General features: G+C 51.1%; 2 protein-coding genes across 3 annotated transcripts; one reads left to right on the plus strand and one right to left on the minus strand.

Annotated features, from left to right (window-relative positions):
* Window positions 1-2,205: 2,205 nt before the first annotated feature.
* EXOC8 (exocyst complex component 8) lies at window positions 2,206-7,351 on the minus strand. 2 transcript variants are annotated; one of them, XM_059677466.1, is made up of 2 exons: window positions 3,780-7,351; window positions 2,206-3,006 (listed from the first exon to the last, which is right to left on the minus strand). In XM_059677466.1, exon 1 carries the CDS (start codon window positions 7,199-7,201, stop codon window positions 5,018-5,020), a length of 2,184 nt encoding a protein of 727 aa, XP_059533449.1. In that variant the 5' UTR covers window positions 7,202-7,351; the 3' UTR covers window positions 2,206-3,006; window positions 3,780-5,017. The 2 variants fall into 2 exon arrangements, with proteins under 2 accessions (XP_059533449.1, XP_059533448.1); XM_059677465.1 differs by having other exon boundaries at window positions 2,206-3,133.
* Window positions 7,352-7,546: 195 nt separating this feature from the next.
* SPRTN (SprT-like N-terminal domain) lies at window positions 7,547-18,054 on the plus strand. The gene is given in 6 exon segments (XM_059677476.1): window positions 7,547-8,100; window positions 8,874-8,973; window positions 10,507-10,635; window positions 13,183-13,435; window positions 14,351-15,074; window positions 15,077-18,054. Coding segments are annotated over 6 exon segments (1,479 nt in total). The 5' UTR covers window positions 7,547-7,882; the 3' UTR covers window positions 15,132-18,054.
* Window positions 18,055-19,907: the final 1,853 nt, after the last annotated feature.

Here is a 19,907-nt window from a genome sequence, read left to right on the forward strand (position 1 = left end):
AGTGGTTGAGCGCCGATCTATGAACCGGGAGGTCACAGTTTGATTCCCGGTCAGGGCACAAGCCTGGTTTGGGGGCTTGATCCCCAGTGGGGGGCGTGCAGGAGGCAGCCGATCCGTGATTCTCTCTCATCGATATTACTGTCTTCCCCTCTCCCGTCCTCTCTGAAATCATCGGGCCAGGGCCCCACCCTCACTGCCCATCCAGCCTAAGTACTTCCCACAGGCTGCATCTCTAGATACATCACCTGACCTGGGGGCCACGATCCAGGCCATAGCAGCAGGGGTGCCAGATGCAGTGGCTAAGAGATTGTCAAACCCTCGAATTGGAATGGAAGCGCCATGGGAAACGTTGGAAAGTTGCTCACCAGCGACTCCCAGGAGGAAAGGGGGTCAAAGAGGGTCGCACGCTCTCCCGCAGTTTCCTGGGCCCCGAGGAAGGGAGGTGAGGCTGGGGGAGTGACCGCTGAGCCCTTGACCTTTCTCCCGCTAGGACTCCAAGGGGCTGGGAGGAACCTGGGGACGGGTCCAGACAGGGCCACCGTTCTGACTGCTGTCCCCTGCTTCTGGGTGTCGGAAAGGCTGTAGGGATAAGAGCTGTGCCCGGGTGCAGAGCTGCTGGGCTGCGTCTGGCTTTGCCCCTCCCGCCCCCTCATCACTGACAGGCCAGAACCATGGGAGCAGCGGAGTGTGGCTCCGGTTGAGAACACCAGGCCGAGTCTGCCACTTGGGAGCTGTGCCTCCTCAGGCAGGTTCCTGTTGGCCAAGGCCGCAGCTGGCCATCTGTTGAGTGAGGATGGCGAGCGTCTGTTTCATTAGGGGGGTGAGGTTCAAGTGCACGGGCCCACAGGAAGCCTTCCGTAGAGCAGACACGTTACGCAAGCCAACACTGGCACAGAGGTCACGCCGGCCTGTCTGCCCTCACACACCCGGGCACCTGCAGAGGCTCGCCGGGCTTGGGGGGGGCAGAGAGCTCCCTGCGGGCACCTCAGCCGATGGTGAGCAGAGAGCAGAGCGTCACGCTGGGAAGCAGGGGAAACGGGTGGCATCTCCGCTGACTCACTATCCCTGGCTTCACGGATCGCCCGCCGCAGTGAGTGCAGAATGTGAGTAAAGTGGACGGCGTGTTGTGCTGACAAGTGGCAGCGCCCAGCTGGGTTGGCTCAGAGGGTGAGGCGTTGGCCCGTGGACTGAAGGGTCTCTGGTTCGATTCCCTGTCAAGGGCAGGCACCTCGGTCACAGGCTTGATCCCCGGTCCCTGTTGGAGTGCCGGTGGGAGGCAATCATCCGTGTCTCTCACATGAATGTTTCTCTCTCTCTTCCCACCTTCCTTCCACTCTCTCTAAAAGTCAATGGGAAAATATCCTCAGGTGAGGGAAAGAGGGAGGGAGGGAGGGAGGGAGGATGATGGCAGCTTACTTTAACCCCGGGACTGAGTCAGATGCACCAGCCTCTGAACTGAAGAGCTCCACGCGGGGGCGGGGGTGGGGACCTCACCCCGGCGTCTGCAGCCTCGCTCAGTCCCCAGGGCCCCCATGCTTGTTCTGTCTGAGGGCCACTTGAGCACTTCCTGTGTGCCCAGCGCTCTGCCAAGAGCTGTACAAATAGTGGCGCACCTGGTGCTCAGAGGCCTGGGCGACCTCGGGGATGGCCCTCCAGCGACAAGCAAGGTGGGCTGCACGGGCTCGGTGACATGATAAAGTCAATTGCTTTCTGTTTTCATTTCACAAATGCTTTCTGTGAAAGAATCGCAGGCTGACAAGACTATAAAGTCCAATTTTATTTTATTTTTTTAAATTTCACAGAGGGAGACAGAAACATCGATGAGAGAATCACTGACTGCCTGCCTCCTGCACACCCCCTACTGCGGATCGAGCCCACAACCCAGGCATATGCCCCTGAACCTGGGACCCTTCAGTCCGCAGTCTGATGCTGTATCCACTGAGCCAAACTGGCCAGGGCCAATTTTTATTTCCTTAAAAAATAAAAAATAAAAATCTCCCACAATTCAGTAGATTGAGCGTAGTCCTATGCACCAAGAGGTCCTAGTCAGGGCAGGCTCGATCCTCTCTCATCAATGTTTCTATCTCTCCCTCTCCCTTCCTCTCTCTGAAATCAAAAAAACATATTTAAAAAATATTTTCTAAAACTCTATTTCAATAACAAGAACATAAATCGTGACGAAAGAAGAGACATAGCAGAACATGGTAATAGCAACCAGTTTTATCCAGTGTAAGAAAAACTGTCAGCTTTATTTTGATAAACATTTCAGACTTCCTCATCACAGCATACCAACAGGCAAAATGTACATAGGCGACTTCATACTGCATGTCAAGTCCCAACGCCCACTCCCAGGTAAGCAGGTTGCAAAATACAAATGCGGATCGTCACTCTAGGTAGTATTTTAAACAAAAATAAGCGAGTTTTCTGCACTTACGTGACATGAGGCTTTAATAAAAAAAAAAAAAAGACTTAATTCCACAGGGTGTCTTTTTTCAACAGGAATGAGGTCAATCCAGTCTGTGATTCCAAGCACAAGTGACAGTATTACCTGTGAGGCCAGCAAAGGAGGCCACCAACCCGTCAGTGGTAGACTGCAGCACGTGCTACATTCGGACACTCTGAGTGCGTTCCAGTTTTAGAACTCGGAGCCCAATGAGACAAGAATTGGAGAGAAGAGCTTGCCCCCCTTTGAAGAGCGGCCATGTAACGGCTCTCCCGGCACAAAGGTACATACGCTCTTCACCTCGGTGGTCCTCCCCCCACCTCCCCCACGAACTGATGGCCAGAAGCACGCGTCCTTCAGCTGCAGCTTTGATGAAGGAGCACGTTCATGTCAACAGAAGAAAATTCCGACTCCCAGCTCTAAAGAGCAGACCGTTCCACGAAGAAGCAACCATCTAGATATCGGAGCGCGCACATTTCAGTTTTGACTTCAGGAGGGTCATTTTATGTACCCAGCGTCAAATAGCCACACAGGATGTGTCGCAAACAATATCATTTTAGAAGCTGTAAGTGGCACAGAATGATTACAAATTTTTTTTAATCAAATTCAAGTTTCCAGTGATCTTAAAAGACAAATTATAACTCTTTGTGTTCAGCTGAAATATCCAGTGTGGTTATTATCTAGGAAATCCTAGTTACGTAAAAAAAAAAGAATTACAAAGTTAAAAAAAAAATCTGTAACTTTGATTACTTGCAACCTTTTCTATAGGCCTGCTAAAAACAAAAGGGTCCTCTGGCATGAGTCAAATTAACTCAAGAAACTTTACAGCTCTAAGCCAGGGTTCTGGGACCTATTTGTGGTTTTACATCATTTCCACAGTCTTCATACCACTATTTTTATTTAGATAAGAGAAATGACCTTTAGAAGTAATTGGCATTAGAAATGGCACCGATGGGGCAAGAATCACAACCACAAACTAGGGAAAACGGGTCTCAGCTGAAGTCTGAGGCGTTTTATACAATCGACATAGAACAGAAGCGACAGATTAGAAACCTGGGGAAATTAAAATTTCTTCAGTTATTTTTGTTTTAGGAAAGAACCTGAAGTAAGCATTCTGTTCACTTTAAAAAACAAAGCAAGTAAAACAAAAGATAAAACTACAACAAAAAACGCAGCCTGCAGCATTTTAGGAGTCACCAAACATTTCTTTTCTTTTCTTCCTTCCTTTTGGGTACATTTCGTCTCATCTTTCTGTTCTCCACTGTGTTCCAAAAAAAAAAAAAAAAAAAAAGAGCAAAAACAGTTCTCTACCCAAAGCAGTTATACTGGAGCCTACCTGGTGTGGTCAGTGGTTGAATGTTGACTCATGGACCAGGAGGTCACGGTTCGATTCCCCGTCAGGGCACATGCCCGGGTTGCAGGCTCGATCCCTAGTAGGGGGTGTGCAGGAGGCAGATGATCGATGTATCTCTCTCGTGATGTTTTTTTATTTATCCCTCTCCCTTCCTTTCTCTATAAAATCAATAAAAACATGTTTTTTTAAAAAGCAGTTATCAATCGGGGAAAAAGACATGTAACACTTTAAACAATAATAATAATAAAAAAAACAGTTATACTTGAGAACACTATGGGGTTTGCATATGATTTTTTTCTAATTTCCCATCCACTAGACCCTGAAATCTGAACAAGTATTTCAGTGAAAACTTTTCTCCCATTTGCATGAAGTCTGAGCCACTCTAGGAGGCGGGAGGGGCAGCTAAAGCTCACTGGTACTGCCAGTTCCTCAATGTGTCCTGATTCTTGTTACTTTTTTAAATGATAAAGACAAACGCTCCAGCTGGGCATTCACACCGTTCAGGAATATGTTGAAAAAATAATTTATCATAGCCCTTAAGATTTTCAAGTAAATGCTCCCAAACCAATTATAAAGCTACTAATTAGCAGCTGAAAATAATTAGCCATTTGAATCACATTGGAAATGTCTGCTGAACTGGTTTATGAAAGCTTCCTCTTATGTAAGGATCAGAATATTTGCACAAACTAGCTATTTTCATGGAAGAATTCTTTGGGACAAAATTTACCCTAAAACCAATTTTCTCAACTCCTTTCTTTCCCCCAAATTGTTCAATCACATTTTTATGTGTGGAAGTATACGAAGCAGGTTGTTTATGTGGCACTGTACCCTTTTAGAAACCTAACATTTTGGTGAACTGGAAAACTTTCCATAAAATACTTACAGATATTACTTCCCTGTTGCTGCATCATATATACTATGAGAAGGTATGTTTTGACTCAAAGGATGAGCTGAAATGATAACAGTGTGACAATATATTCATTAGAGAGTTAGCATAATTTAAAAGGAAAAGCATATTATATACTTTATTAATTGCAATGTTTTTGTTATGTGGGCTTAATTGGACATTTTCCTCTTTCTCCTTTTGGGTTTCTAGCTGAGAGGGCGTCTTTTACGGTTCAGCTGTGTTGGAGGCTACAGGGGAAATGCTAATGCCGTTTAACATAAATATAAATACTACAGGAGCAATAGACACGTGTCCACAGAAACAGGTCCCGGCGTCAGACCACGGAGGTGGTGCTCTCGGGGTTCACGCGGATCAGCCTGGACGCGTTCCTCAGGTCCTGCAGCTGCTTGGCCGGCTTCCCCACGCCCTCCTCGAACCTCTTCTCCACCACAGGGAGGACGGTTTCGTACAGGAAGGACGCGTTCTGCCGGATAAAGGCCTTCCTCTCCGGGTCCTGCTCGCAGCGAAGACTGTAGTCCACGTGCTGGACGGCCACGAGGATGACCTCCACCAGGCTCTCCAGAAGCACCATGTGCAGCTCGGGGAAGTAGAGCTTCAGGGCCTCCTCCAGGAAGCCCATGGTCTGCTTGGTGAAGGCGACGACGGTGTAGCTCAGGCTCACCCAGCAGTCGTCGCCCGTGTACTGCTCAAAGTCCCGCACGCCGCAGCCCTTCATCTCCTCCTTGAGCTTGCCCAGGGCCTCCGGCGTCATCAGGTTCATCCTCCTCCACAGCTCCTCCGAGTTGCGGTGCTTGGTGGCCTCGATGATGATGTCCTTGTAGCTGTGCAAGGCGCCCTGGATGTCCTTGACCAGCAGGGCGTGGACCACGAAGGTGAGGTCCAGCCCGATGTCCCCCAGCTGCCGGCAGTGCTCCTTGGCCACCTGTACGCACTCGGCGGCCGTGGACAGGCTCTCCTTGCTGTCGAACACCTGCTTGCTGAAGGCGTCCACGAACATGCCCATGGCCGACCGCGCCCAGACCACGAAGGCCGAGTAGCAGCCGCTGTCCGTGCCGGCGAAGTCTGTCTCGAACTCGCGGGCCGTCTCCAGCAGGCTGGTGAAGAAGACGTGGCACAGCTTGTGGATGTAGAGCAGCGTGGCCCCTTCGATGCGCAGCTGGCGGATGGCCGTGTGCACCGCGGCCGCCCGGTTCCGCAGGAACAGCTCGCAGGCCTTGGTGCCCTGGCCCAGCCGGATGAGCTGGGACACCGCCCGGCGAGTGGCCTTGGGGCCGCCTCGCAGGGACCGGCCCGGGGACAGTTCGAACACCAGCACCTCGGTCAGCTGCCGGACGCGCTCCTCCACCTTGGCCCGGAGGTCCTTCACGGGGGGTGGGCTGGGCTTACCCTCCAGGTAACGGTTCAACTTATCCAGCAGGTCCACGGCCCCTTCAAAGTCCCTCTGGGCGATGCAGACGTCCAGGTCCTCGGGCAGCTCCTGGACCCACTCCATGGAGAGGTCCACCCGCTCTTCCTCCACCTCGGGGGCGGCCGGCTGGTCCTCCTCCTCCTCCTCCTCTTCCTCGAACGGGTTGGCGGCCTTGGCGGCCGCCGGGGGCAGCCCGCGCGGGGCGGCGGCCTCCTCCTGCTCACGCCGCCGCTTCTCGGCCAGCGCCCTCTTGGTGGCCTCCAGCACCTCCAGCCACTCGCGCTTGATCTTGGCGTTTTCCGCCTGGAAGATGCGGCTCTCGGGGAACATGAGCAGCTTGAACATGTCCTTCATGGGCGGGTTGTCCTTGACGTTGACCACGGCCAGCCCGTCCAGGGGGTAGAGGGCGTTGTAGCGGTACATGCCCCGCCGCTGGGGCAGCCAGGTGGCCACCAGCAGGCAGTCGTTCATCAGGAAGCCGTGCACCCGCTGCAGCTGGGCCATGTGGTCCGCCTCGTACTCCACCAGGTCGCCGTTGTACACCAGGTACTGCCCGGGCGTCTCCAGCAGGTGCCGGCAGCCTTCCACCTTCTCCAGCAGCGTGGTGAGGGTGCGCTGCTTCCCCTCCTCGCCCGGGCCCGCGCCGTCGCGGGGGGCACCCCCGGGGCCGGGGAAAAGGCCAGCCGGGCCCCGCCGGTGGTCTCGGGCCCCCGCGCCCCCGCCCCCCTCCTCCCCTCCCGAGGCCGCGGCGGCCCCGGCGGCGGCGGCGGCGGCCGGCAGCAGGGTCAGAGGGATGGTCTCCAGGCTGCTCTTCTGCTCCGTCAGCAGGTGGCTGAGCTGGTACATCTCGCTTTCCAGGTAGGAGATCTCGCGCGCTGTCTCGATGAACTGCCGGTAGTTCTGGTAGACGTTGCGCTTCAGGTTCTGCGCCGTCTCCTCCGCCAGCGCCTGGATGCGCTGCCGGTGCTCCTGGAGGTCCCGGTCCCCGTCCGACTGCTGCGAGAGCTGCTTCACGTACAGCCGCGCATCGAAGCTGCCCGATTCCAGCTGCCGCCGCAGGCGGCTCGCCCCGCTGTCCGCCATCGCCATCGCCCTTTCCGCCCGGGCCTCGCGCGGTCACTGTCACTCTCGCCGCCGCCGCTGCCGGTGCCTCCGCGGCAGGGGGCCCACCCGAGCCCAGCGGAGCTCCAGGGCGGAGGAAGCGGAATGGAAGACAGGCGAGTGCGCCTGCGCCTTGGGCTGGGCGTCAGACGGTGCGCCTGCGCGAGGGGACCGCCCGCACACAGCGCGCCTGCGCAGCAACGACGGTGCCCTACAGCGCCTGCGCCGGAGGAGCTATCGCGGAAGTGAGTGGGGGGCGAGACCGAGCTGGAAGTAGGCAGTGCGCTTGCGGCAGCGTGACGTTTAGTTTGACGTTGTAGGTGAATCGTGACAGCGGTAGCAGTTTCCTGAAACTCCTGGGCCCCGAATTCTGGGGACCCGTTTTGAGCCCCCTCGGAGGTGTCATGCCGAGTTCTTTTTCTTAAGCCCCAGAACTTGGCTTCGGCCTTGGGAGGGGTGGGGGGCAAACTCAAGTTCTCCTCGTCCTCGAGCCGGCTTGCCCCGAGTTCTCGCGAGACCTGCAGGCGGAGCCGAGAGCAGCCCAACAGCCGGTTGATCCGAGGAGCGAGCTCACCTGCCCCGGGAGCCTGGGACCCGCCCGCAGCGGCGGCCGCGCCCGCGAGCGAGCCCGACGCCCGCGGAGACCGCCCGGGAGGGACCCCGGCAGCGATGGACGAGGACCTGGTGCTGGCAATCCGGCTCCAGGACGAGTGGAACCTGATGTCGGAGCGCGAGCGGGCCCAGGCGCCCCTGTCACTGGTGGACGCGTCGTGGGAGCTGGTGGACCCCACGCCGGACCTGCAGGCCCTGTTCGTGCAGTTCAACGACCAGTTCTTCTGGGGCCAGCTGGAGGCCGTGGAGGTCAAGTGGAGCAAGAGGATGACCCTGTGAGCCCCGCGCCGCCGGGTGGGCCGGGCAGGGCCGGCGGGCGGGCGGTTGTCCCCGCCCCTCCCCCACCCCACCCCTCCCCCCGCTCCCCGCAACGGACTCGGGGCCGTTAACCGAGGGCCCGGCGGCGGCCCCTCTGGCGTATCCCTCCCTCCCCTCCCTCCTCCGCCCAAACAGCGTCCAGAAAGCTGCGTGCCCGCCCGCTCCGGTCACCCCGAGAGCAGAGGCTGCTGGTCGGCATGGCACCTCCCGTGAGAAGAAACGAACCCGTTTCTGGCTGGTCTATGGGGGTGCCCGAGGGCCCGGGCCGTGTGCTCCTCTTCTCCCCGCGCCGCCGGGACCCCCAGTCGGCCGTGAGCGCGGCGGGAGGGTGCGGAGTGACCGTTGGGCCCCGTGGCGCCTGGCAAAGGCCCCCTTCCCTGCGCGCGGAGCCGGGAGTCCCGCCCCGGGCGCGGTCGGGGTCGGTGACCAGCCCCCGAGGCGGGGGCACCCGCCTGGCATGGAGCGTGCACACAGCTCCACGGAGCCCGCGATGCCTTTGGAGATTGTGGATGGAGGCCGGGCTGCGGGGAGGGGTGGGGCGGCCGGAGAGGAGGGAGCGGGGCCGCGGGGCGGGGCGGGGCGCTCCTCTCGGCGGCCCGAGGGCCCACCTCCCGGGAAGCCGTCCGCCCCGGCCCGAGCTCTCCGGCGGGAGCGGCCCCGGGTGTGCGGGGCTCGGCTGGTCACGGGTGCCTGGTGCGTGTCGGTGACGCTTTCGCGGTGGTTCTTCCAGGTGCGCGGGGATCTGCTCGTACGAAGGGAGGGGCGGCATGTGCTCCATCCGCCTCAGCGAGCCGCTCCTGAAGCTGCGACCCAGGAAGGACCTCGTGGAGGTATTTACTCTCCGCATGAACCTGGGGCCCGGCTCCCGAACGGGACGGTCTCACCGGTTTAGGCGGCTGCGAACCGTGAATGTAAAAAACACATGTATCAGTTGTTCCCCGCTGCAGACCGTAATTGTGGAGCAAGTCGTACCGATGACCACCTGATTTTCCAGGGCCTCGGTTACAGGCTTCCGGGTGTGCTATCGAATTTGGTGTTTATACCAGTAACTGACGAGTTTCAGTGCGAGTTAGCCTCGTTTTCGTAAATGAGGAAATTAAGGTTCAGAGAGTTAAATAACTGCTTTAAGTTGCATATTTAGAAAACGGAGAAAAACTTAGGCTCCATCTCTTCCTATCAAGACACAAATTTTGATTCTCTTCTGTTCAACCGCCCGGGGTGCCGCCCTCCCGGGACGCGGAGCGGATCTGGCAGCGCCCACCGGTGAGCGGGTGCCCTTCCTGCCGGGGTGACGACTCCTGCGGGCAGAGTGGGCGGCAGGAGCCCCTCGGTGGCCTGTCCCGGAGTCTGGTGGAGGCCGGAACCCCCAGGATGCTCAGCGGGGGACTTGATGAAGCCCCAAAGAGCATGGGGGGTGGAGGGCAGATAACGGTAAAACCTGCTGGGAAATGCGAGGGATGCTGTTTTTAAGGATAATAAAAGGTAGCGAGTGTCACAACAAAGATGATACTTAACGCTGAACTAAACATTTAAAAATAGCGAAGATGGTAAATTTTATGTTACTGACTTTTTATCACCATTTTAAAAAAAAAGTAAACAGCTGCTAATGTAAAAATGGTATAACAGAAATAATTAATTAATAAAAAAACAGGAATAAAGAAACAGGCCAGAGAAAGAGAAAGGTAGGCATAAACACAATATCAGTCATTATATGACACAAAGACTAAACACACTCTAGTTACAGACGTGGAATAACAAACTCGATTAAAAGAGACACATTAAAGACTCTTACGTTAGCTGGTTAGAGCGTCGTCCCCATACACCAAGGTTTTGGGTTTGAACCCCGGTTAGGGGACATACAAGAATCATCAATGAAAGCACAACAAATCAGTGTGCTTCTTTCTCATATGGGTTACTTATGCCTTTTTCTGTGAACTGTGACCTTGGCACATTTTAAAGTTGGGTTATTGGTCATTTTCCTGTTGACTAGTTATATTTTAGGAATGAATAGCCAGTGAGTGAGTTGCATATATATTTTTGAGTTCACTTAACTTACGGTGTCTCCCCTACCCCCCATACAGAAATTTTTAATTTTTTATGTAGTGATTTCATTGATCTTCTGGATTTTGATGAAGAGATAAAAAGGCTTTTCAGGAACAGGGAGTTGCTAACGCAGGACCTATAGAGCTTCAGACATTCTGTGCAGGTGTGCTTGTATGTTTTTCTAGAAAGATGCCTCATGACTTTTATCAGCATCTGAGAGGAGCCTGTGAGCCAAAGAAGGTTAAGGCCCCAGGTAGAGTAAGAAAATGCATTTTTATTTCAAAAGCACCATAAACTAATGTGATTGTTTTCTGTTGCAGACCCTCTTACATGAGATGATCCACGCCTACTTATTTGTCACTAACAACGACAAAGACCGGGAAGGGCATGGCCCCGAGTTCTGTAAGCACATGCATCGCATCAATCACCTGACTGGCGCCAACATTACGGTATGTGCAGCCACACACATTCCTGCTGATTCTCAGTGGTCATTCATCCAGGAGCTGCTGAGATTTAGTGCCAGATACAGAACTGGGTGGAAACGAATGCTCTCTTGGAGGATTTTGCCCAGAAGCGAGAGGCCTGGAGACGCTGACTCGGGAGAGGCAGCGGAGCCGACCTTCCTGGAGGCGCCTTTCGGCCGGTCCCTGCAGTCCCTCTTCTGGGCTGTTGGCGGCGGTCTCCCGCGCCTTCCTTCGTGTAGTCTCCTCCTCAGTCCACCCCGTATTCTGCACCGCTTCACGTCCTTCCCTTCCCCAGGTCGACTTCGATTTCTATTGCGACGTCACATTGTAGGAGGTGGCAGAGCCTGGGCCCGAAGAGCATGAGGGTCAGACTGTGGGTTCAGGTGTGGGCCCTTAACTCTTCTCCGCCTCATCTTACTCACATGGAAAGGGGATGAGCACAGTAACTTGGATCCTTATGAGGATGGAAGGAGAACATACACGCAGAACCTTTTAGCACTGTCTGGGTATTAATTAATTGGTTGTTTTTATTGTTATCAATTGGTCTTACCGGATAACCTCTCTGTTCCTTTTTTTTTCTTAACCTCCACATTCCCCTGCTTAGATAGGCCTTGTGTTGCTAACTGAACTTTCCACCTCCACCCCCTCCTCAAACCCCCCAAACTCTGCTTTTGTTTGCTGTCAGCATGTCCATCTGCCCAGTGGGCTCTGACTTCTCTGTCCTTTAACTCTCAACAGATATTGAATCTTCTGCAGGATTTTATTTTCTCAACACAGGACGCTCTCCCTCTTTCTAGACCTCTGTATATGACGCTTAATGGAGCGAGTGCCTCTGGAAGGACTTAACAGACATTGAACGGAAGTGAACCAAATAGGACATTCTTGCATAAATTCTTTGGTTTTGGGGGTATCGCCTTCCTTTAATAGGCAGTAGAGGCCAGTGTGATGAAAACCAACAAGTGCTCCCCTTGATGTATTTTTTCTAGCTGTCAGTGCTGACTTTCTAGAGCGCTCATTAATTAGCGGATAGAGTTACTTCACCATCAAGAAAGTGGCTTGCGTTAAAGAACAATCACAGAAAGCCCAGATTAGCAAAAGCATCGTGGAGCTGCCAGTATAAAGGCTTCTGGTCTCATTAGAATTTGCACTTTCAGCTCAGCAGGAAGAGGATATATTCTTTTATCTTGGAGGCCTGAGTGTTGTTAGGTCGCAGAGGTTTGATCGAGTGGACACCCTTGCTTTTTCAGGTTACATCCTGTTATAACAAACTCCACAGGCCTCCAGTTTCACAGTGCGGAACCGTTTTCTTTCAGTGACCACATTGTTAAAGAGTCACATTCCCCGGCTGTAGGAGTTACAGGAGTTGGAAGCAAAACAGATCCAATTCCCAGATTTTGTGGCCAATTAGCAGGGCTCTCAACAGGAGGGAAGGCAGGTCTGACATACATGCCTCTGCCCCGAACCTCTGTCCCCCAGTCTCTTCTGCACCTAATACAGTGCGCCTTGTCTGCATGCTGGCCGAGCAATAGGGTTTTTCTTGCTTATGATGGAGAGATGGGGAGTGTAAAACGATCTGTAGAGTTACAGAAAGCTTAGCATTCTTTCCCACATGAGGAATTTATTAAAAAGTGTATCTTATAAAAAAAGTAAAAAATCTCATATACAGATGCTCCTTATCTTGGACAGATAGTCATGTTCCCCTGAGGAGACAGAAGAGAAGGGACTCATAATCATTTAGGAGAATCCGTCTTTAAATGGTGCCCTGCCACCCTCATTGCCACCAAGGCGGGGGGGCTAGCCTTCCTTCGGTCCCAAGTCTGCATCTGCCCCTGCTTAGGCTCTAAATAGGATCTCATCTCAGGGTGAAACGGTGATCCTGGTTAAGGAGTGAAAAGCGCGTTTACAGAGAACCTGGACCCATTGAATGAAGCTCCGCAGTCAGGCAGCCAATACCGGGCCCTTCATGGGCCACACGTACATTAGCCACCGAGGACGCAGAGATGAAAACCTTAGAATTCTGGACAGTGTTTCCCCCTCCAGCAGATCAAATGAACCCACGGCTTCTTTGAGAGACCCGAGCGGAGAGCCGCGCAGGTGCGGGGAGCAGGATTCCACGGAGGCTGCATGGGCGAGGTGCTTGGGTTTAGGGAGCTCAGCATGGAAAGGAGCCCTCAGCCCTTTGGTGCTAAACTTGTAGGGAAACAGTTCTTATTTGTTACGGGATACAGACTCTTGTTTTTTATCCTAAGTTTTTATCATTAAATTCGTTTTCTAAAACTTTAGCATGTATGGAGGCTTGCATTTTTCTAAAAGGCTTTCTTTTTGTCTTCTAATCCACATTTAACTGCTGCTCTTCCCCATTAAAGTGAACTTTGAACAGAGCTAAATGTAATTGCTGTCTTTCCCAAAATAAAACTTCAGAAAGTTCTAGGAAACTGGAAAGCTTAAAAACAAAAACAAAAACACCTCTTTTGTATTTTCTTAAAATTGTTAAGCTGCCTACTCGGTGCTAAACCCTCTCTTTCCAACCAGATATACCACACCTTCCACGACGAAGTGGACGAGTACCGGCGCCATTGGTGGCGCTGCGATGGGCCGTGTCAGTTCCAGAAACCCTACTACGGCTACGTGAAGCGTGCGACCAACAGGGCTCCCTCCGCGCACGACTACTGGTGGGCGGAGCACCAGAGCACCTGTGGGGGCACTTACATCAAAATCAAGGAACCGGAGAACTACTCCAAAAAAGGCAAAGGGAAGACCAAGCTCGCAGCAGCGGAGAATAAAGGTAACTCTGTTACATGCCAGCTTTCCACCATGGAAGCTGCGGTGTAAAGACAGTACCATCTTTTAGAAAGCTGGCACACAATATTAAGAGAATCTTAAGGATTGTTTCTCGAAGTTTTCCAGTGTGGGCTTATAAAACTCTTATAGCCCATGAATGATGGTAGAAAAACACACGTGTAGATGGAAGTAAAAGTCGAAATCGTTTCCAGGGATAAGTATTTGAGGGTCCCCCTTCCCTGTGACTCAGTGAGTCATTAGGAAACAGAAGGCAAAAAGATTGTCAAAACAAAAACACGAATTCCAACAACAATGCCCGGAACGTGAGCCGTTCCTACACCCCTTCCTATCGGCTGGATTCTGTCCAGCCGACTCTCCTACTGATGTGTGTCCTTCCATTGGGAGGAGAGGGGACAGGATGTGACATGCGCCTGCAAGGACTTCGTCGTCAGGTTTCTCCCTTTCCTGACAAGTCCAGTCCGTGCCTTTTGAAGAGGGAACAGGTTACTAGAGTTCATGCTTCCTCCCTGGGAGGTTGTTGGTTTGATGGGGGACCGGGCATGTGAGCTGCACTCCCCAATCCGAAACGCGCGGTGAGGAGCTGTAGAGGAACTGAGGGGCGAGCACACCTGGTGGTGGTTGTGAGGAGAAGGCTGTGGCCTTGGTGGGCTTTCCCCTCCTGGAACGAAGCTTTCCGATGCTAAGCAACGTTCAGGGTAACGTTATGTCGCTGCGGGTCTCTGCCTGATAAAACGAGAGCATGTTTTTTATCCTTTGTGTTCTCTGAGTCCGAGCTGCTGAAGATTGTCTTTCTTTCATTCATAGGTAATTATATGGATCTAAGTTAGAGTGAAATACTGTAGCACTTGTTACTGTATTAATTTGGGTGAAGGACAAGTCTCGCTTGCCTGTGTTGCAGATAAAGCGAACGGAGTTGTGCCGTTCAGCGGGAGAGGCCATGTCCTGGGAGAAACAAACAACCTGCCGTCCCCCGGGAGGGTCACCGCTTCACCTGCTGATAAAGCCCAGCACCCTTCAGGTCAAGACCACTCAGCAGGTGCTGGGAGACGGAGTGCGAAAACGGAGGCGAAATCTGAACACAACGGTTCCAGGGAAAAAACGGCCTCTGTGCTGAACACCGGTCGCCAGAACGTGGTGAGCAACTACTTTCCCCGAGCGTCCGTGGCCAACCAGAAGGCGTTCAGGAGCGTGAGCGGGTCCCCCACGAAGGGCGCAGCGGCGGGCGACACGGGGAAGGGCGCTGCCTCCTCCGCTTCTCAGAGAAGGACTTCCTCCTCCAAGGCCGCCCTCAGGAACTCGCTCAAAGCGGCGGAGGCCACGGCCGCGACTGCGTCCCGGGCCGAAGCCGAACCCCAACCCCAACCCCAACCCCCCAGGAAACGGCGCCGGCAGGAAGACAAGACGGTTTTTGACAATTTTTTCATCAAGAAAGAGAAAACGCGAAGCGGTGGCGGCGATCCCCAGTGCAGCTCACGCCCTGCGGCTGCCACGCAGAGTTCCGGCAGCTCCACCAGCTCCACCAGCTCCACCAGCCAGAGCAAAACAGTGGCTTGTCCTGTGTGTCAGAGTGAGGTGCTGGAGGCTCAGATTAACGAGCACTTAGATGTGTGCCTTCAGAGCACTTAGATGTGTGCCTTGAAGGCGAGAGCAGCAAAGTCAAAAGAAGAAGAAATCTTTAAAAAAAAGAATGGGTCTCACACACCAGCAGTGTGACCTCACCATTCGTGTCAGTCACTCAGGAAGTTCTGGGAAATGCTGAGACGTGTAGGTTATAGTCTAGCTGTAGTCCCCAACAGATGTTCTATTTTCCATATACCTACGACACTGTAATGTGAAATATTTGTCCAAGGTGCTATATTTATATTCACTCGTGCCTTACGTACACTGCAGCCCAGCTCTGCGTGTTTACATACATAGTTTTGAGATACTCTTCTTTCTTGCTCTTAAGGGTTTTAAATATTTTAATCTTTTTGTGTACTTCCCTCAAAATATTTAGTGAGGAATTAAATATTTGGTTAAATTGAGTATTTATTAATATTAAAACTCATTCCTAGTACTGTTCATGTGTATAGTGTCAAGCATATTGACCAAAACACAATCTAGAATACAAAGTTAGCTGCGTTAGGGTACTCAAGGTTATTTAAAAAACTTTTTAGATTTTTTCCTCCCAAATCTTAACAGGAAATGCATTTTATATACTTGAATTTTATTTGTTTGACTTTGGTGGTAACTGATTTTAGGTGAAAGTAGATATCTTTTGGAGTATTACTAGTCAAATAGCCACTATAATTTTCTAGGCCAGAGTTTAGTTTTTTCAAAATTTAGCAAAATGAGTGGCTAAAACTTGGTGCTAATTAATTAATATATATAACATAGCAGAGTTAGTTGCCTAGTTTATGCGACAGTGAGCCATTGTCTGAAAGTAGTAGTATGACGCTATAAGCCAAAGTTGAAACCATTCTAATAATAGGAATATTTTAGTGAAGGAACCTCCTTTTATCAGTTTACTTCTGTCTCCTGGCTATTCCTCCAGCATATTGGCATATCCCTAAGACGTGCGTTCCCAAGTTTTCTTTCTTCGGAACTTGGGTGCAACATGACTTGTGTGTACATGAGGCGCAGAGATCCTCGGGGTGAAGCTGGGGCCCTGGTGGCGCCTCTACCCAGCTGACACCCCGCTCCCTACACGTGAGTTTTCTTCTCTCACCACAGGTTGGTTTAGCTTGTTTCTGAACTTCATAAAGTAAGACTTTGTTGATATGTGTAGCACAAGTTCATTCTTTTTTTTTAAATTGCTCTGTAGTACGTATGTGAATATGCCAACATGTGTACATCCATTCTAAATTAATGGACGTTTGAATTACTTTCAGTCCGAGCTGGTGATTACGAATAATGCTGCTAAGAACATCGTCATTTTCTCGGGCATGTACCCAGAATTGGCTTGCGGGCTCCCAGGTTATTTATGGTTAGCTCTAGTAAATTTTGCCCGTTGATGCTCCTACCAGCAATGTACGAGGGTTTCAGTGTCCAGTTATTAACACTATTATCAATCCTTGTCATTTTAGCCTATCTGGTTGACAGTTCACAAGTTTTGATATTTCTTAAGTGTGAAGTTGAAAAATAGTATTTAATAAATACAAATTATTTTAAATGTGTGTATTATGTTGAATATATGTAGTTACACATTTTGAGCCAAAACTGTACAAGGTTCTGAGGCTACGAAGTAAATAAGATAGTCCAAGTCTTCCCGTAGCTGTACAGCCTGCTGGGGGAGGAGACAACGGCAGGGGAATTTCCATATGGTAAGTGCTGCCAAGGTCCCTACCAGGTGCTGTGGGCCTTAAGGACATGGGGGGACAGCCCAGGGCCCTGCTTCAGGGGACGTTCCTTGGAGATGACATCCGAGTTGCTCTAGGGCGAGCCAAGTTGGCCTGGTAAGAGGATGGAAAGAGTTGAAAAGAGAAGAAACACAGAAAATGCCAGGAAATAGAGCAGCCCATTCTACCGGGAGAACTACGCTGTCCACAGGAATAGAGTGAATGTGAGGGACATAGCGAGAATTTTGAGGGCAGCGACCCTATCTGACGTTGTCCGTGTGGTCCCTGAAAACACACCTGTTGGTTCAGGTGGGGTGGCGCACCTGGGACGCCAGCTTGTAAGCCAGCCAGCATCTGAGAAGTGTTTGATGGATTCTCTGCAGGCAACACAGATGGGAGGAAGAAGGCAGTGGGATGGAGGATGGCATGGAGAAGTATTTAGGTGTAAAATCAAGAGTTGGTCGGTTTCAAGCAATGATGGAAGAAATATGGTTAGCTATAGAGAATACTGAAATTAAATTTGTCACTAAGTCTTCACTTTAACCTGCTAAATACTTTTTAAGAATTCTGTTACTCCCAAGTCTGAGTCGTTTACTCTATCAAAGAAATAGTTTTCTGTTCTATTGATTAGGTTCTTCCCCTTTAAAGCAAACCTCATACCCTAATACGGAGCTGGTGATTCTGGGACCACCTCTAAATGCTGCCTCCCTCATTTAGGTAGATGGGGAGTACACTTCATTTGGGATTTCTGAAGTCAAGGTTATATGCTATCTAGCAAAACTAACTCTAAAGTTAGTGTTTTGTCTTTATGACAAAAACTTCTGACGGTTCCAAAGCTCTGAGACTACTATTTCCCCGAAGCTGATAGGGTTTTTAAGTAAATTAGAAAGTCAACGTGAAACAGCCGCTGGATCTTGGCAAACGTGGTGCCCAGCTGTGAGCCCAAGGCCCACCCAGCATCGCGTCTCATCGGGCTGCGGGAGGACAAAGCTAAACGCTGTGGTTTGATCATCTTTACTGAGAGGCAATCGCTGCCTTCCTTCCTAGCAATCGGTTGTGGTGGCTGACTAGCAGCAGAGCCACCACATGAGGAGAAACTCTAACGTACAATCATTATTACGGGTCAGATTGCTCCGGGAGTGGAAATGAACAGAAAAGGGTGCGATGTGGAGATCAGCTCTGGCTTGCCTTTATTTTTTCTGACATTCCACTAGAATATTATAAGTTGTATGACCACATACTTCATCATCACATGAAATAGAAAGTAAAAGACTTTCTTAAGTGACTCTGGAACTAAGTTTACAACCTGTGTACTGTGATGCAGAAACCTGCTGGCGATAAACCTACAAGATTTATTTACCCTCCTGTTTCCTGAACACCAGGTGGCGCTCTTGGCAAGTTCAACTGCTCGGAAATACCCCAGGGCAAAGTAAACGCAAAGGATCAGAGAGAAGCTTGCCAACAGGGGTAACAGTCACTGCCAGTTCGGAGTCACAGAAAGGCAAGGATAGCTTATGATCTCACGTCCAGGGAGAGGGACACCGCCGGCCAAGGACTCACCTACAGGGCACCTTCCATCCCCAAACTGATTTCACCTTTCACTCAACACTAGAGTCTTTGCAAGAAAGAAACCAGGACTCACATATAGCAAAACATGGAAATGCCCCGCTCTGTGGCTCAGTGGTTTAGCACCAACCCATGAACCAGGGAGTCACACAGTTCGATTCCCGGTCAGGGCACATGCCTGGGTTGTGAGCTCGATCCCCAGTGGGGGGCGTGCAGGAGGCAGCCGATCCATGATTCTCATCATTGATGTTTCTATCTCTCTCCCTTCCTCTCTGAAATCAATAAAAACATTTAAAAGTATAAAATATTTTAAAAATAGATACAAAAATGAAAACTGAGTAAAGGTAATCATGTGAAAATTAAAACAAAAAAATGTTTAAAAAAACAAAGCACATGGCAGTGCCCAACAGGAAGTCTGCCGGACAAGGAAAGCCAGGCTTTCTCACTGTTTCTGAGATCACAGTCCCCTCCTTTAGCATGTCCGTCACGGCTCTGTGTCGTCGCAACTAGTCTGGAAGTTTCCACTGGGTATGCCCTTTGCCCCTGCATTCCAGGCTAAGAACAAAGAAGAGCCTCTTAGATTCTTGGTGTGGGCAAGTGCGATGGCTGGGCATTTCTCCGATTCCATTATCTGCTTTTCACAAACACCTTAAGGAGCACCAGTTCTTCTCCGTAGTTCTCCAAAAAATCAAGGTTTGCCTATTTCCAACCTAGATTCCTCGTAAGACACAAACCCTCCCACTTGTCAGCATTCCTCGCCAACTACATACAGTTGACCCCTGAACATGGGTTTGGACAGTGCGGGTCCACTTACACATGGATTTCTTTTTTCAATAAATACTGTATTTTCCTGATGGTTTTAATTTTTTTCTCTAGCTAACTTTATTGTGTGTATACAGTCTAGAATACGTCTACAAAACATTATGTCAACCAACTGTTCGCTATTGGCAAGTTTTGGGGGAGTCGTTACCTGTCATTTCTGACTGGGGATTGGCGCCCCTGCCCCCTGCACTGTTCAAGGGCCAACAGCGTATGAAAATCCGCATCAGCGTTAAAAAAACAGAGAGGGTATTTGTTGTTCTACAAGAGACTCCTCAGAGGACTCGCTTACGTATTTGCAGACATTTATAATAATTCAATAGATACACATAAATGCGCTTCCGAACAGGCCTGTGACTCACCCGCAGGCTGTGCGTCTGCAGACGGCTGCTGCTCAGTGCTGTGCAGGGCTCCATGGTGTGACCCTCCACGGTGCGCCTGTGTCCATCCCTTCTGTTTGGAACTCCTGGCTGCTTTCCTCTTTATTATATTTCACTGTGTTTTCAGGTGCCGCTCTTCTTTGTTGGGTACTTTATAACTTACGTTAATTTGAGATAATTTTGTCTTTTTCTATTTCTTTGCCGAGTTACATCAAGCCTTGTTTCAACGCTCCCTGAGGTTTCTCTGTTTCCTCTTTGGGTCCATTTTTGGTGGCGGTTTTTCATTTTCAGTTTGATTTCTGCAGTCCTGTGCGAGGTGAGTTATTTCCTTCAGACCCGGGTGGTTCCAGTTCTCTTCTGCCAGTGGCTGGCA

This window comes from Myotis daubentonii, chromosome 20 (genome assembly GCF_963259705.1).
Source record: "Myotis daubentonii chromosome 20, mMyoDau2.1, whole genome shotgun sequence".
NCBI lineage: Eukaryota > Metazoa > Chordata > Mammalia > Chiroptera > Vespertilionidae > Myotis > Myotis daubentonii.

Excerpts from the sequence above, each read along its gene's own strand:
- EXOC8 (XM_059677466.1), bottom strand. The coding sequence starts at position 7,201 with ATGGCGATGGCGGACAGCGGGGCGAGCCGCCTGCGGCGGCAGCTGGAA.